We start from the raw sequence: 18,312 nt of genomic DNA, 5'->3' as shown, positions 1-18,312 counted from the left end.
CTTGGAAAAAGATTTGATGCCCAGCTTGAAAAAGATAACTTATACAATTGGAAGTATGAAGCAAGGGTTAGACAGCTAAGCGTCAAGAAAACATGGACCCACCGATGTGCTAACCATTTCACCAGTCAAAACTGGACTAAACCTAATCTATCCAATATCTACACAATAATCCATACAATTGGAAGAAGGAATAATAAGGTTAGCCATCTAAGCTTCAAGAAGACATAGATTCACCAACTTGTCAAACGTTCTGCCAGCCACAGCAGGAAACAAACTGAAACAAAGGTAGGCCAGCGAAGTGCCAAGAAAACATAATCTATACAAAAGGAAGCCAATAGGATACAACGGAAGCCATAGGATACAAAAATATAATATGATCCACATATAATATATACAAAAGGAAGTATAAAGCAAAGGCTAGTAAGCTAAGCACAAAGAATATATGGTTTAAATAATATTATAATAATGCCTAAATCTAATTATACAGTATAATAATATATTTAAAAACCGGGCGAATACAACAGGTCTATAATGACATAGTACAAAGAAAAGAAAAAAGAAGGAAGAAAAGGGAACAAAAGGAATTGGCGCTTAAGAAAAACATTAAGGCGCTTACAACTTATGCATTATGCAAATATAAACGGAATGTATAATATTTAAAACTTCTATGCAGATATTTAAACCGTTAATAAAAAAAGACCGCTAAATTAGTTATGGATAATAATAATGGTTAGCACGAAGCTAACCTTTATCTTCTCTTCTTTCATCGTTTTACACTTTTTCTACCAAATTTCTGAAAAAGAGTAGGTATTCAATAAGCATTTTTCAGTTTTGCAACTCGTGCTGAAGCAAATGCCATCTACAAAATTTGTTTATAGACACCACTATAGAAGCCGTAGTGGCGTGAACACAAAATAAAACGCCGTTTCTGTTAAATGAAACGCCATCTAAATTATTTCTCATTGCACGTGTTATAAGAAAAACAGTGTGAAATTATTTTAGCTTATGTTATGCAAATATTTTTTTTTGCACGTTTATCATAACTGAACAAAGGTTTATTGAATATATACAAACAAAATCCGAAATTTGGTAGAAAGTGTAAAACAGTGAAAGAAGTGTTAGTCTTAAATTGTTTCCTTATGTCCAGTGAGGTATATAGGCAATTACCATAATGGATAAATACTTGCCTAGAAAAACAACAAGATTGAACAGTGTCCATTAGCTCCATTTGCGAATCCAAATCTAGTAATCCAAAATCTCTTGTTTCAATTTTGGCTGGAACAACTTCTGGAAATTTGAAAATGGTGTTCCACTCAGGAAGATATAACTCCAAAACAGGGAAATAATCACCTGGTGGTTGACATCCAAGGGGAGGAGCTGGACCTATTAATCGGTCTGCAGCAATTGGCCATAAGGGAAGGAGGAATTGACCTTGTCTTAGCTCCCTAAATATATAATTGGCTAAAGTACGTAAAAAAGAAACATTCACTACATATTTGACAATACCTATTATCAATTATTTATAGTTATTATAATTATTTAATGGTCGATTAACAATCATTGTTAATTTTACAACCCATAGGCTATAGGCAAATAGTTTCTTAGCCCACGGTACCTTTCCATTATCAAATCAAATATACCATACCTTCTGATATGATGCTATTTAAACAAGTCATATCCATTGTAATATCGCATCAGAAGATAATTCAGACATATATAGCAATCATCATGCCTTGTTAAAGTAACGTGAATTTCTGTATAGGGACTTGTTTAAATGTGAGTCTTTTTTCGTTTTACTTCTTCTTTTTTTTTGTGTAGGATTTGTATCACTGTATATACATTTAGACAGTACAATCATTGCCTATCTCAACCATTATACAAAGCCGGAACAAGATGCAAGTGCTACGGGCATCATGGAAACATAAGTGACATTAGATTTTTTCACGGGTAGACAAGTCAGATTTCTCTTGAACGCAAAACTTGGCTTCACCTTTGTAACACTACCTTTTAAAGAATCTAATTTTAAATTCATTTATTCCAATACATATATAAAATCGGTAATTAGTAGAGTGATGTTATTATCAGATGTTTTTAGAAATTACATGTAGGTTTCAAAGTCTCGAGTTGGTTTCAAAGGTATTTTAAGAAAGTTTCTGCCAAAATGCGTGTTCCAGGGTAATATACACTGAATTGTTGATGGATTAGGATGGACAAGGACACGGGCGGAGCTTTTATACGCGCCAAGACTGTAATAGCCAAATATTACTGAGTCGTTATTATACTGTATATAATTTATATACAGTGATTTGTATGGTTCTTTTTTTTTATCGGCTTTTTATGTTTTGAGCCTTTTTTAATTCTTTCCTTTCTTTATCCTTTTATAAATATTTTCGGATATGAAGCCCAATTATTCGGACTTCTTTTTATATTTAATAAAAAAAGGTTTTCGAGGAAAAGTAAAGAGCTATATTACACTTAAGACTGACATAAATAAATTCCTATAATACTTCAAACTCAAAACGACCAGAAATAACTATATAAGAATAAATGAAAACCAAACAAACAAAATTTAAATAAATGATCATATCAAACATAAAGACAACAGATACTGATATAGATAAATAAAAAACAAGTAAAAATTAAATAAAATATCCAAGTCAAATACAGAAATCAGCATTTCATGAGTCAGCCCTGTTAAATGCATTCGTCACATTTTCAAGATTTCAAGGTCAAGGTCGATTCTTAATGTAATCATGATGATTAAATGCCTACGATTATGACGTCATTTATCAATTTTGAACATGAAAATGTACTTTCTTCGTAAAAAAAATTATTTTATATTAGAAATAACTTTTCTTTAAATACAAAAGGTTTTTAACCCAATCAATTTCCTTTAAAATGAGCCATTGAATAACTCTCTACGATGTTCCAGTGCCAAGCTATCTGTGGAAAAGAAATAGAAAAAAAGATGCCGTTTAGGCAGAATGCTGTAGTAGATGCCTCTTTTCTTGATTTTCCAGCCAATATATTTCCCTTGCTGTTCAAGCCAAGGGACAGAAAGTTTCCTATATAGGGATTTCGGACAAGGTGGTTCTAATGGTTTACTTTTTCTTTGGTCTGACTCTATTTAGGAGTTATGGGTTATTATATTTCTTAACGTTGGACGTGATCGTCTCTAACTAGGTTACAAACTGCCGCTGCAACCCGGATTATAGGGATACGCTAAAAATGGAAGGGGATACTACAGAGTTATCCCTATTAATAGGAATATTTCTAAAAATTGACTAGTCTTGAACAAGAGTTTAGGCTCAGACCCTGCCCTTATTCACGGCTTTGATTACATATATATGTTACCGTGGATGTCCGAGATCTGGTTAATGTCGACATTCCCCAGTGAATGTTCGAAATTCCTTTTTTTTTCTGCTTGGATTCCATTACCTTTGCCAGTCAGCTTTTTCAGTCTTACACGAGTTAAGATGGTAAAAGTTAAAGTTAGGTTATGGTAATTTAGGTTAGATTAGGTTAAATTTGGAAATAAACATCAGAAATGGTTAAAAATTTAACCTAAGCTAACCTAATCTAACCTAACCTGTCATCATAAAACATTGCATTAAATTAAAAAAGCTGACTGGCAAGGCTGACTAATCCACGGAGAAAAAAAAAGGTATTTCGGACATTCATCGGTGAATGTCGACATTCACGAATATCGACTAAAGACTCAGAGTAAATTTACGACGAATTTTAACAAATATTGATTGCTCACCAACACCAAAAGAAGGCTCCTACTTCAGAGCTTATGAGGATTTCATTTACTAGACCTCGCAAGAATACTGGAATAGGCTGTTACCGTTTGTTTATTTGTTAGATTGTTAGTCCCTATCCGGAAATCTTGTTCGGTAAAAAAAAATTACAATAATTTTTTTTAGACGTGTTTTCAAAGAATTGTGTTTTTCTTATTCTCTAGGATATCCAAAAATTTCGCTTTCAATCAAAGACATCAGCTGGTTGCTTGGTCGACGTTGCAACGTTGTTTGGTCGGTTTTACACGAGAAAAAAACATACCGTTCTCTTAATCTAAGCCAAGTTTTGAGAGATCCTAGTGATATATCCAAATGCTTCATTTTTTAAACACACTCTTAATTCGCACACATTTATGCTCATGTGTTTGTCGTAAAGATGATAACAAATGTGTCATGAAAGACTATACTTATTTTGAACAATGCATTCTTTTTTAAAAATATTATAAATAATCCAAATACTATCAGGTTTCCAGGGAAACAAAATTCTGGGAATAAATATATTTGTGAGAATCACTTCGGTTTTAGTGCTTTGAAATGCCAATCACTCCCGTCACTTTTCTGAAATATGATAAATTTTGTCAGGCAAACAACCAAGCGACGCGATGATAAAAATCCGGCGGGCAATGTTGGATTTTTAATTTTTTTTTGTTTCAGAAGAAAAATTTTGATTAATAAAAGGAAAGGGCCTCCTTTCTTCATTGCAACCAATCATCTGTTCATCCAGATTCCACGACCACCAAGCTATTACACATTAAGTACTTGAGAGGCACGTTTTACAACTGAGATAGTACTAGATTTAAGTTATGTTTTCCGGTTTGGAAAATATTTTTGTCTTCCGCTTTCAAAAGTTTCCTGTTCTCCTTGAGCTAAAACGTAAACAAGTTTTTATCTAGGTTTAATTTGCATGGATCCTGTTGTGTTTTTTTTCGCAGCATTAACATATGACTGAAACGAAATTCCCTCATGTTTGATTTTTTAGCTGAAGGACATTTATTTCACCCTTTTTTTCATTTTTGTTATAGTAAAAGACCAGCATGACTGAAAGTCCAATTTTTAAACTTTTTTTACTTTCTTATTTCATACATTAATTCACATCAATAAATTATTTGCAAACTGCCGTCCTATAGAATTAAGAGGGATGCATTTGGAAAGAAGAAAGTGTTTATACTAATTAATTATTTATAAACACTAATAAATCAATTTGTAACTAATAATTAATTTATAATACTTAATTTGTAAGGAAATTAATTATTAAATATCAGAATAACGAAACTAGGTTGATTGTTGAAAATGTAATAATATTGAAAAAAAAAAACTAGAGGAAGTGAAAAGGTTTTAATTTGTTCAATCTTGTAATAAAAGAAGAAAACAATTATATACAACTCTAAGGGGAAAAAAGACCCTCTTATAGCTCTTATTTAGAACAATTTCTGTTTATTATAGGTTTTATTTATAAGTTCATAGTAATTTGTATTATTCTTAAGTAGGACCTGATTGCTCATATCAATTTTAGATTTCATTACATTTAATTTCATTTATATTTGTAGTAATTTCAGTTCGTTTTAAGTTTGACTTTGAATTTTCCTGATTACTTTAGGTTTAATAAGGCTGTTTTCTTTCCTTTGAAAGCGTGTTTTAAGAAACTTAAAAAAAATGAATATTTTAATTGACATAGTTTTGTTATGTGTTAATTTTAAGAATATTTGCAAAGTTGTTTGAGCCTTTCTGCTTAAGAAGTCAACATAATGTTAAGCTGCAATTTAAATTTTAGGCAAAATTTAAATATTCAGTCAAAATATTTGACCAGCTGTAGTTTTGATCACTAAGGTTTTACAACTAAATAAATCATGGTGGATGATTTATAAAAATGTAAACATGGTGGGTTTACAAAACTAAATAAATAAAATATCAGGGTGGATGAGTACGGGGATTTTTGAAAGTACGGATTAAAAATCTGTGTAATTGGAGGGAGGAGGGGGGAGTAATTGGAATGAGGAGGGTATTTAAATCCACATGATTTAAAATCCCTTCCCATCTACTCTTTTTCTGTAATTTTTTTTTTGTAAAAATATCCTTAAAACATTAAGAACAAAACTACACTAACTGAAAATCTTGACACAAAATATAACATAGCCAGTGAAACTTGACAAAAAGTAAATAAACTATTTCTTTTCTGCAAGATCATTCTTTGTACACATTTTTGGAATCAGTGAAATTTAAATAATCGGAATTAGAATAATCCTGTTTTTTGGAATTGGTTATTAAACAAGAGCTATTAAATCAATGTAGAAACTTTATTTGTTAAAAATGAAATAAATCTAGATAGCAAATATAGTAACTAAATTACTAGCCTTTTTATTAAAGGCTAGTAGTTTCCAAAACATTATATTATAAACTATTAATCAGAGCAAATTTTATTAACTTTCTTATGGTTATCAAATTACAGTTGTGATTTACAATTAAATTATAAGTTGTTAAAAGTAGCCAGAGGTAGAAAAAACAAAAAAACCGTAGCGTTTTATTCAGGCACCAAAGGAAAATACCATGCTGCCTTTCAATCGCACAAAACCTCTAGGTCAACTTACCCACCCCCCCCCCCGCAAAAAAAGGAGAAAAAACAGAAAAATCTTGAAACTTGCAGCTCGATCTGCAAGACAATAGTTAACAAAGTGCATATGAAATTCTTCACCTTTTAATGATATATTTTGACTACATACAATTTATATACTGAGAAATACTCTCTTGCCTTCAGGCATAAAAAAGCATAAACGTATACTCTCTTATTATCGTCGGAAACATTGTGTCACTTCAGGTTAAGTTGTTCTCTCCTCCAAGACGCTTCAGATTCCCATTGAACGAAACTGTCATTCTTCTTAGATTAAGGATAGGGTGGGAGTTACTGACATACTAATTGCATAAAGTATGAGCTCAATTGATTTTCGTTAAACCTTCTGTTTAGCATAATCCTACGTCTTTAATAAGGAACTTATTCTTACCATATAGAGCAGAAATATTGTATATACTATATTGATATACTATATTGATATATATCAATATTCTTTTTCAATCAATCCCTTTCAAATTTTCTTGTTTCCTTTTGTTCACCTGGAAGGATCTTTCGGTCTAATTAGTTAATGAATAAAAATTTTAGACGATAAAAGAATAAGGAATTATTATTTAATTAAGTAATAATACTAATCAGTTTAACCAGTTTAATGAATTCGTAATTATTTCTTCATTTTCTCTTTGTCTTGAAGGTCAGACTTAATTTTAATTATACACTACTATAGAGTATATAGTAATTTTAATTATAATAATTTAATTATAATATAATTACAATAATTGTAAAAATAATTTTAATTGTAATTTTAATTATACACTACTCCATTCCTACCATTTAGAGCAGAAACACTGTACAGATGTCCATCCAAGCTCTTCTTCGATCCAATCCCTTTCAAATTTTCCCTTTTCCTTTTGTTCATCGGTGAGAATCTTTCGGCCCAAAAGTACGAACACTAATCTTGATTCACGGGGCAATGTACAATAACTAACGCTTAGATCCATCCTAGAATATAAGGCCAGAACTATATCTGTCTTAGAGACCAAGCAATAATTGTATATATATATATATGTGCAGACACTTTTTTCCCAAAAAACAGCAGCATAATTTTTCTGGAATTGACATAAAACCATTTTCTGGTGTGAAAAAGAACGATCTAGATGGATCAAGACTTCGGAAAAACTCGTTTCCGCCACCCAACCACCTTAATATATCATTCATAAATAGTCTGTTGACTGACCCCTGAACAGTCCCTACAAGCTTTTTAAAGGAAGCCTTGATCACAAGTAGTAAATCCAATAGCATGATTCAGTGGTCTGTTTTATCAGTCTTATCTGAGTCCTCATGATTGTGAGGTAAGGACGTTAAGACTTTTTCAAGACTTATTTTTGTAGTTTTAATTGGACAAGTTTTATCGATAAGTTTTTGAGTGAGTTAATTTTCTTTTTGTCACTGTTTCATATTACATTTTGGTGATGACGGCTGTGGGTTATACGGCCAAAATATTCTCTTAAGCTGTATTCAATGTCTTCACAAAATTCTTCGTTATATGTGCTAAATATTTTAAGAAGGACGTTACAATTTGCTCTGGTTGTCTGAACTTTCCGCGTGGTGGTGGTGGCGGGGGGGGGGGGGGGAGTAGCCAGCCACCATCAAGAAACACTTGGACAAAAAATAGAATAGTTTCAGTTTGCTAAAATCAAATTATATGAGGATTTAATTTCCAGTGGTAATTTAATCGAAGAATGAAGGATAAACAGGAATGAGGTATTGAATTCACACCAGAATTTTTCAATTCGATTGAACTTGCTGATTTGCCACCCCATAAATTAAAACTAAAGAAAGATACGATAATTATGCTAATATGAAATTTAGACATTTTGGAGGGTATGTGCAATGTATACACCTGATTGCTACCGAATTATATTACAACACAGTTAAACTAAATATACTTACTGAGGAGAAATTCACCAAGCGAAACTCGGAATAGAATGAATATTTATAAAAAAAAAAACATTTTTTGGAATTTTTGTAAAAAATAAGAACATGATTAAGTTCAATTTAGCTGAACAATATTTGGCTATAAGTAATTCTGCGAAATGAAATTTCGTGGAGTCTTTCGCTTAATAGACTACACTTTTTTGGTCATTCTTTCGGCTATTTAGCAAGAAGACCTGACTATATAGCAAGAAGAGTTGTGCAGGACCTGGTATAGATTTTACCCAGCTGGAAAATGAAAGATTGGGTCTCTCACACCTGTTTGATGGAGATACAAATAGAAATAACGATTTTCAGATGTTTCAAGTAGATGAACATCCTAATTCCCACTAATATTTTGCTGCTTCTGATTTACCGGTGTCGTTTATTTCGTTTTAGTTTTTTTTGGTTCAACTAAAATGTCAAGGGTTATGTTCTTCTACTGGCGATATTCAGCTTTTAAGTGAGGTTGCCCAACCTAAAGTTTTTGGTTTATGAGGAACGTTTTTAAGCCAACAGACGTCTACTCTCGTTGATCTTCCGAATTATCATTCAGATTTCTTTCATCGTAAAGAAAAGAAAAGAGGGGGACTAGCATTTTACACATGTGATTCTTTATATTCATTTAGAAAAGATGATATGATGATTAATATTGAAGCTGTTTTTTAATCTCTTTTTGTTGAAATAAGTGTAGCTCATAATGAAAAGGTATTAGTTGGTGAGATTTATCGCCCTCTTTCTGGATCGATCCCTGAATTTTCGGCCCATCTGGAAAGTATTTTTGAAAAGATGCCTCATTCGCAATATACTGAGATATTCCTGATGGGTGATTTTAATATTGATATTTATATTGATTTTAATATTATATTGATATTTAATATTGATTTTAATATTGGTCTTCCATTAAAGATGCTGTTGATTTTCTTTCGATGATGGCAGCTTTCGGATTATATCCGTCTATTACTATCCTACGCGAGTCACACAAATGTCTCATACGATGATTGACAATATTTTTTGCTCAAGTTCTCCTACTTCTGCATCAGTTTTAGTTTAAGATATGTCCAATCATTACCCTATTTTGGCTTCATATATAATTAAGACCATGTAACGTCTAGTCGCCAGACGAATCAAAATTTGAAATTTCTAAATTTTTCGGAGGATAATATTTAACTTTTTAAAGAGGAAATGAAAAAAATCAACTGGTTGTCATTGTATGATGAAAATAATGTAGACAGTGCTTTCCAAATGTTTCATTGTATTGTTGCAGAAAAAATGGAAGAATGCTGTGAAGAGAGCATTGTCCGTAATTCTAGAAAGTTTCTTCCTAGGCGTCCGTGGGTTTTGAAAAGTCTTCCAGGTTGTATAAATAAGAAGATGAGAATGTGGAATGATTATTTAAGTGAGCCAACTAAATGTTCGTTAGAAGCATATAAAAGTTAAAAGAACCAGCTTCGTAAAATTATACGAAATGAAAAAGAAAAGTATTTTTTTAATAAATTTAAGAATTGTGGAAATAATGGTAAGAAAATTTGGAGTATTATAAAATCAATTCGACCGAGTGCGCTGATTTTGAATTGAAGTTATCAGGTATTTTGCAGTAGGTTGCATCAAGACATGGCTAATTGTAGAAAGAGAAAAGCCAAGACAGACAGTCGAAATAATTGAGAGGCAAATGTCTAAGACCTTCTTCTAAAGCTTCTGATATGCCGAAAAAACTAGTTCATAAGGGAGTAAGTATTGAGAATGAAAGTGAGATTTCGGGGTTCTTAGCTTCTTTTTTCAGTGAAGTTGGGAGGGAAACGATTGAGTCAGTTCCGATACTTTTTCAAAATTATAAAGATTTTCTTCCTCCTTCGTATAATGAGTCGATGGGGTTTGTTCCAGGTTCTGAATATGATGTCGTAAATATAATGAAGAATCTGAAAGGTGGTTCTGCATCGGGATATGATAGAATTAACGCTAAAATTGTACAGAAAAGTGTTGAACTTTTGGTTAAACCACTAACTTTTGCGATGAGCCTATCGTATGAAACAGGCATTTTTCCAGCTGATCTATAGAAAGTGGTCCCAGTTTATAAAGGAGGAGATCCATTGGATGTGTCTAATCATAGGCCGATCTCACTTTTATCGACATTTCCAAATTTTTTTGAGAAACCAATGCACAAACGACTTGCGAATTTTTTGGAAGTTAAGGGTTTTCTGAATTTGCGACAATTTGGATTCCGTCCTGGACACTCTACAGAGGACGCTCTTGCTTCTCTTTCTATTTTTATAAATAAAATGAAGGATCAGGGTAAAATCCTTATGGCAATACTCTTGGACATAAAGAAGGCGTTTGATTGCATGTCCCATGATATACTACTCGGTAGGTTAGACCATATCGTAATAAGAAGCCATATTTTCCGTGGTTTAGAAGTTATCTTGAAGATCGAGTTATTATTGTAGGGAATGATCATTCTTTATAAAAAACAATGAGTTGCGTCATGCCCCATGGCTCAATACTTGGCTCTCTCTTATTCATTATTCACATAAATGATTTACAATTTATTTTTGCCCGCCCCTTAGTTCGTTGCTGCATTTTGTGCCCTAGCACTTCTATGTCTAGCCCAAGGACGAAGTGTTGCAGGGCTTTGCAGACGCCACCGTAAATGGATATGCTTATGAGAATGCTGATGGAGTAGCTCATTGACAACAAGATGGAATGGAGTATCTTTATTTATGGATGGATGCTAACAATATGACAGTAAATGTAAAGAAATCCCATATTCTACTATTTTCACGAAAAGGAAAGCTCCGGTTTTCTTTTAAAGGTCTCGAAACGTCTAGAGGGGTGATTAAGAGACCGGATGGTGGATCTGTCAAGTATCTGGGGGTGTGCATCAATGGAAATCTATCTTTTAAACAACATTCTAAAGCGGTGGGACTAAGAATTTTAAGAAATCTGGGAATTTAGAAAAAAAAACAAAGCATTTTTTTCCTATTAAGATCCTTCGTCTTCTGTACTTCGCACTGATTCAATCACATATCCAATATTGCTCTCTTGTATGGCTGGTAACACTTAAAGTTCATACGGATATTATTAATAAAACAAATAAAAAAGCATTAAACCTAATTAAAGAAACGGATTCTTATATTCTCTAGATAGTTTGGAAGTGTTTAATTGTTCAGTTTTGTTTACAAATATTTTCATTCTCTATTACCAAAATACTTTTCAGGAATTTTTTCCGAAGTTGGAACACGTCAGGGAAGATCACGAGATAGAAACTGGTTGGTTGTTCCTTTACGCCATGCGTTCAGTCTGATGTTTCTTTGGATATTTTATGTTCACGAATATGAAATGGTCTACCACAGGAATTAAGAGAAAAACCTAGTCTTGCTTCATTCAAATTAAATTTAAAAAAACATCTGAGGAAGAAGCCTTAATAATAGTAAATAATTTAATATGATTTTTGTATGGTTAAAATTGAATGAAAATCGATAAAAAAAATTTATAAGGTTAAAATAATAATTTTGTTTTTGTAACAAAAGTATAAGCTATATCAGATCTTGTATTATCCCGTTGAATTTGAAATTTAAGTTAAGTTTTATTATTGGTATTTGTAATGTATGGAGGTAATTTGCGTTCATACTGTTAGGCATAGGGAGGACCGCGACTATATAATATATTTAACAGTGTGATATAATGTTTCCTCAACTGGATTGACCTAGAGGGCCAAGTATTATGGATTATGGCCCAGAATTTGTTCGTTAAATGCATTTGTGAGTATTTGTAATTTAAGTTTAAATTATTAATAAAATCGATCTGAAAAAAAAAGACTGAAAATGACCAAACATAGTTTATTTAAACTATGCCCACACCTTATCCTCAATTAAACAACCCCACAGCTCAATCATCTTTTAAATAATTCTTTACAAAAATTAAATACTGCATACAAATTATATTTGGGCCTTAAAACACGAGCTTCTTCAAAAGCATCAAAACTATGTAAAATGACAATGTTTTCAGATAGTGTCGTTCAAAATACTGCCGCACTTTTATAATATCATAGGCAGCACAATAGCGCTGCCTAAGTAAAGAGCGATGTGGGCAAAATATATTATTTATTTTTTTCCTTTTTATTTTTAGACCAGGATACATCGTATCGAAAGAGTTGTCGTAGAAACTTCGAAAAGGGCTCATTCGATTAGAAATTGAAAGGGCTATTGCCCTTTTTCATAGTCAAAAGTGATTGGAGGGCAATCAACCCCCCTCTCACGCCCACCATTTCCCCAAACACATCCAATCAAAATTTAGAGATAGCCATTTTGTTCAGCGTAGTTAAATGGTCTGGAAATTATGTTCCCCAGGATGACAATCCCCCTTTGAAATTTTGTCTTTGAGGATGACAGCCCCTCCAACCCCCCCCTCCACACAAACACAGCCCCCAGAGTTAGGGTTGTAAGTTATGCCCTGGGGGTGTATTAGGTTTTTGTCGTCGTATAAACTTCGGAGGGGGCTCATTGGATTGGTAATAAACAAACAACAAAAGCACGAAGAACAATAGGGAAATCTTTTTGCAAGACAGTGGAGATAATTTGAACGAATATTTGGGCCCTATGTCTAAGGGCCATCCTCAGCAAGACAAAATATATAAAAGAAAAAAGACTCACAACAACATACGACCAATAAAACCAAAAATTAAAATACTTTCATAGCAGTCCTAGCATCCTCAATTCAGCGAAGTTCAACCAGGACTGATAAAAAGTAAGTTAAAACAAGGCGATTCAATGAGATGAAAGAAAAATAATTTAAAAACACGTTCTTATTTCTAATCTTGCCTTTTTGGCAGCTAACCTCAAAGGTCTTTTTGTGACCGCTTCTGTGTTACTGTCTATTGGTTTTTTAAAACATTTTGTAAGTTCATTTTTAATTAAATTGGTGTATAGAGCATTTAGTGTATATTCCCCCAAGTCCCTATTTAAGGAAATATTATTATTAATCTTAAGTCTGATTTCAATTGATTCTCGGACTACCTGCTTTATGCCTAGGTCATTGCTAATAAGGGCGGATTCATCAAAAAGTATATTGTGGCTAGGATTTTCAAGAATATGGCTCCCTAATGCAGAATCAAATGAAACAGTGGATATATTAGAATTTAGAGCGTTTGACTATATCATCTTTATGCTGTTGTATGCGCTTTTCAAAATTCTGGTGTGTTCTACCTACATAATATTTACCACAATCGCATGGTATTTGATAGAAGAGCAATTTGCTCGCACACTACAATTAAAAACATTAACACATATCATTAAAGACAAAAAACAAAAAAGATACACTATTTCCTCTGAAAGAAAATCCTTAGAAACATTTTTATTTCAAAATTTGTCTTCTATTGATTTTAGCCAGGTTGCTAGATTGGAAAGAAATCTGTTTAGTCATGATTTCCGCTTATCAAGGGAACGACTTATTAAGAAATTAGAAAACCTACGATATGAATTTTCGAGGAATAGCCCTACTTACACTCCAAGATTCACTCCTGGACCGGCTGTTGTTAATCTATCCTCTAGAACGCTTTAACCAAAGGAAATTCAAATTCTCGAAAAAGGTCCAAAATTCTCAATAGTAAAGGCCATACGACTCCAATGTTTTAGTATGATTTTCCAGAGGCCCTTCATATGGAAGGGGTGTTCGTATAAACTTCGGAGGGGGCTCATTAGACTGAAAATCGAAAGTTCTAGTGCCCTATAAGCATTGCCTATAGTAAAGGCCATACGAATCCAATGTTTTATTATGATTTTCTAGAGGCCCTTCATATGGAAGGGGTGTTCGTATAAACTTCGGAGGGGGCTCATTAGACTGAAAATCGAAAGTTCTAGTGCCCTTTTTAAGATAAAAAAGTGATCGGAGGGCAACTATCCCTCCTCCTCCCACGTCCCTTTATCCCCAAATGTTTCCGATAAAAATTTTGAGATAGCCATTTTGTTAAGAATAGTTCAAAGATTTATTACTTGAAAGTAATATACATTCAAATATTACTTATTCAGCTTATTATTCCCAATTATTTAGGTATGCAAAAATTTGCAGTAATTACACAGATTTTAAAAATAGATGTAAAAAGCTTAGCCAAAAACTGATCTTAAGAGGTTTTTCTGCCAAAAAATCAGTTGGCAATTTAAAAAATTTAATTTTATGCATCATGAATTTTTAGGTAAATATACAAAAAATTATAAAGAAATACTGAATGATATTTTAATATAATTTCTCTTTCGCTTTTCTTTTTTGGAATTTTGAATTTGTAGACTGTTTTCAAACAAGCTTGAAGAACTTTAGATCTGTAATTGGTTCCGGATACCAATAAAAGACTTTTTTAATAACTCACATCTGGACCAGTCTTCATTTGTTCTAGAATGGTCTTTGCTCAGTGACCTTTGGGATTTTATTAAGGAAATAATGAAACTCATTTTGTATGTAATTTTTAATAGCTTTACTAGCATGCATGTATTTCACAAGTTTTACCTGACATAGGAATACCATATAGATCTTATGGTAGAGGCTCCACTGTGCCGGGTAAAGAAAGTAAAGCCTCGAAACCCGTTAAGGCAGGTGGTATTTCTTCTGATGAGCCCTAATGGAAGGTACTACTTGGAAATATTTCGCTAGATTTAAGGTGCTTTTGCTTGTAAATTTTCTCAGACTTACATTTATTGATGACGATTTTGCATGGATTTGGACATTTCTATTTGTTTGATGGTTCGGTTATACTGTTTTGTCCTAGATAGTTGGATAGATGAGAAACGTCAAAACCTTGTTCAAGTACAAATTTGTTTCAATTGCTGGATTAGGATGACAGTCTTTTTTTTTTTTTTTTTTTTTTTTTTTTTTTTTTTTTTTTTTTCTTGCCAAGTAATTACCTCTAAAACATAATAACAAAAATCCGGTGTCGGCAAAATCCTCAAGGGTCCGGGGACAGGCGTTGTAAATTATGCACTGGGGGCATATATGGTTCTTATGGAAAGGATGCTCGTATAAACTCCAGAGAAGGTTCATTTGATTGGAAATCAAAAGGTCTAGTTCACCTTTTAAGATTCAAAACAGATCGGACGGAGGGTAAATAGCCCCCCCCCCACGCTGTTTTATCCCCAAACCTATCCAACCGAAATTTTGAGATAGTCGTTTTGTCAAAAACACTTCTAACATTAGATAACAAAAACTCCGGGGTCGACACAAACCCCCAGAGCCCAGGGGCAAGTGTGTTAAGTTATGCCCCGGGGGCATATTAGGTTTTTATGAAACGGTTGGTAGTATGAATTTCAGAAGTGGGTTATGTAATTCGAAATTGAAAGTTCTAGTTGCCTTTTTGTGAGTCAAAAGGGATCGGAAGGTATCTACCCCCCCCCCCCCCACACACACACACCTTTGTTTCACTAAATGCATCTGATCAAAATTTTGAGATTGCCAGTTTGTTTGAAATAGTCCAACGATAAAGATAACAAAAATTTCGAGGCCAAAACAACCTCCCAAAGATCGGGGGAAGGGTTTTTACTTATGCCCTGGTATCATTTTTCCTTCTAAGTAATTGAAGCAAAAATGATTGCTATCTGTGATGGGGCTGTGCTGCCTACGATATTGGTGAAAAAAAAAGAAAAAAAAGGAGACACATCAGTGTTACCCATGAAAAGTGATTTTCCTTGTTGTTCAAGGTTGGGGAATGGAATTTCTCTATATGAGCTTTTCAACAATACTGATTTTAATGGTGCACTTTCCATTTCGACCAGACGTTATTTTCGAAGGGTTTTGGGCTTTTTTTCGTAATCACCATAATTTTTTTTCGATATGAACTTTTATTTTTTAGATTAACCGAAATAACAGATACTATTCCTGAATCAGTGTCAGGTGGCTATTTTTCCTCTTCGTGCAGTTTTTTTAAGCTTGTTTTCCAGCTTTTGGTTACTATGGACCACGCTTCGCCTTTTACTAGATTGCAGCTACAGTTGCAACCATGATCACTATAATTTAGAGTTCATTCTTTAGAAAAAAGAATGTATTAACTACACCAATCCTTTAGTGGTGTAGTTTGTAATACAATTATTATGGCAATCCGGACTTTAAAAGTATACCTCCTCATGCGTGAAAATTTTTGCACTTTTTCACATAACACTGACCACAAATTTCCCATTTAGACCCTGGCTAGATATATACCCGATTACAAACAGGAAAAAGCCTAAGGCTTTTTCTTCTTTGGAATAGTCAGAGACGAACCTCAAAGAATCAGGTAGCTAACTAAGTCCAATATGGTTTGTTCTTCTATTGATCGTCTTTCAAAATAATTATTTATTACTACGGGACGTGATCGTCTCTTACTAGGTTGCTAGTTACCGCTACAACCCAGATTAAACAGCTCTCTAATGGTTAGGATAGCTGGCTCTCAGCCAGTTGGCCCGAGTTTGATTCCAGATACGGGAAATTTTTACCTATCAGCAATCCAAAAAATATATTACACTGTTATTACAAACATATATGTAATATATTGCATATATATTACACTGTCAAACCTTCCTGATGATGGTCAACAGGAGGTGCTTTGAGTCAAAATGTTTTCAATACGAGTTGTGTTTTAGCATTAATGAGAGCAGTTTGACACCGGACAGGTTTAGTTCCACGACTCAAAGATTTAGGGAACCGGTCAAGGTACTTTCATAAGGGAGGGGATATAAAAATTGAACATCATCTAGATCTCGAGAATTTTGTTATGATTTTTAAAAACATGCCAGGAGAAACTTTGAAAACAAATCACTCATCGAAAACACCCTCTGATCATACCAGTGAAACATGATAAAACAAAACTGAATAAGGACAACAAATAATAGATTAAAAAATACCTTTCCAATTAAGCTTACCACTCGTCAAAAGATAGCCTTCCAAAGAAAACCTTTTCCGTCTGTGCTTGCTTCGAGGTGACAGGATGAGATACGGGCGAGGTACCATGAAACAACTGCACTTTGATTACATAATTATCATACGACCATCGTTGATCAAGACGGTGGATTGCAACCGCTCTGGCAAGAACTGTATCAAATACCTCAAGGACTGAGTGAACTTCTGAAACGATTTATAAGACAGGTTAAGGAGTTTTTTATGATTTTATGTTACAGATGGTAGATATAGCTATATTTTGTACAAAAAAGAAGTTTTTGGGTTTTGTGTCCTATTCACTAATCTATTGTCTCAAGTTCATCCAACGCGACATTTCACCCGCTGCATTTGATATTCAATTGGAACGTTCAACGGAACAGAAATATACCCATTCCTCAAAAGACGAAAGAACTTTTAAATGGTTTATAAAAACAGGTTGAGGAGTTTAATTACGGTACACCCAACTCTGAGTTCTAACAGTTATGTTTTGTATAAAAGTCGAGGTAAATTTACTTAGCTGTATTTTCCACACATTTATTACCCAAAGTTCATGCATCAAGACAGTTCCCTTACATCGTTTGCTGATTTAACTGAACTGATCAACAGAACTGAAACTTTTATGAGAGCTGTATCAGATACCTCAGCAGTGGAATAGTCTTCTGAAAGGATTTAAAAAAAAACATGTTAATGAGTTTATTTGTAATAATATGTAGTTCTGGATTCAAATACCTTTGTTTTGTACAAAAATATGAGTTTATACGTTTTATGGTATTCTTAACCTTTTTTTCGGTAAACCGTTTGGTGAACCGTTAAAACACAGTTGTTGAAAAAAAAGTGATGTATAACTTTACCGCAAGGTTAAACAACTCGAAACCTTGAATGAGCTGTATCACATACTGTAATAGACAATTAGTCTTCTGAAGGGATTAATATGAACAGATTAATGAGTTTATTTGTCATATTACAACATTCTTGAATTAAACGGCTATGTCTCGTACAAAAAAGGAGTTTTTGCCTTTTGCTTCATTTACATTGTTTTTTTTTCTAAAGTTTATTCGTTTTAATGGTTCACCAACTGTCTTA

At 33.2% G+C, this 18,312-nt stretch overlaps 1 protein-coding gene across 2 annotated transcripts in view; it reads right to left on the bottom strand.

Annotated features, from left to right (window-relative positions):
- Pi3K68D (phosphatidylinositol-4-phosphate 3-kinase catalytic subunit Pi3K68D) overlaps positions 1-18,312 on the bottom strand; it is a 236,708-nt gene that overhangs the window by 139,697 nt on the left and 78,699 nt on the right. For both annotated transcript variants that reach the window (XM_089099478.1, XM_089099477.1), the window contains exons 8-10: positions 17,214-17,415; positions 7,195-7,365; positions 1,188-1,445 (exon numbers count right to left, since the gene is read on the bottom strand). In XM_089099478.1, coding sequence (XP_088955604.1) covers positions 1,188-1,445; positions 7,195-7,365; positions 17,214-17,415 — 631 coding nt within the window. The remainder of the gene's footprint in view (positions 1-1,187; positions 1,446-7,194; positions 7,366-17,213; positions 17,416-18,312) is intronic.

Source organism: Artemia sp. Qi Xiang Cuo, chromosome 13 (assembly GCF_049724085.1).
Source record: "Artemia sp. Qi Xiang Cuo chromosome 13, ASM4972408v1, whole genome shotgun sequence".
NCBI lineage: Eukaryota > Metazoa > Arthropoda > Branchiopoda > Anostraca > Artemiidae > Artemia > Artemia sp. Qi Xiang Cuo.
Note: the sequence above shows the minus strand (reverse complement) of the source record. Positions and strands in the feature narration are given on the sequence as shown.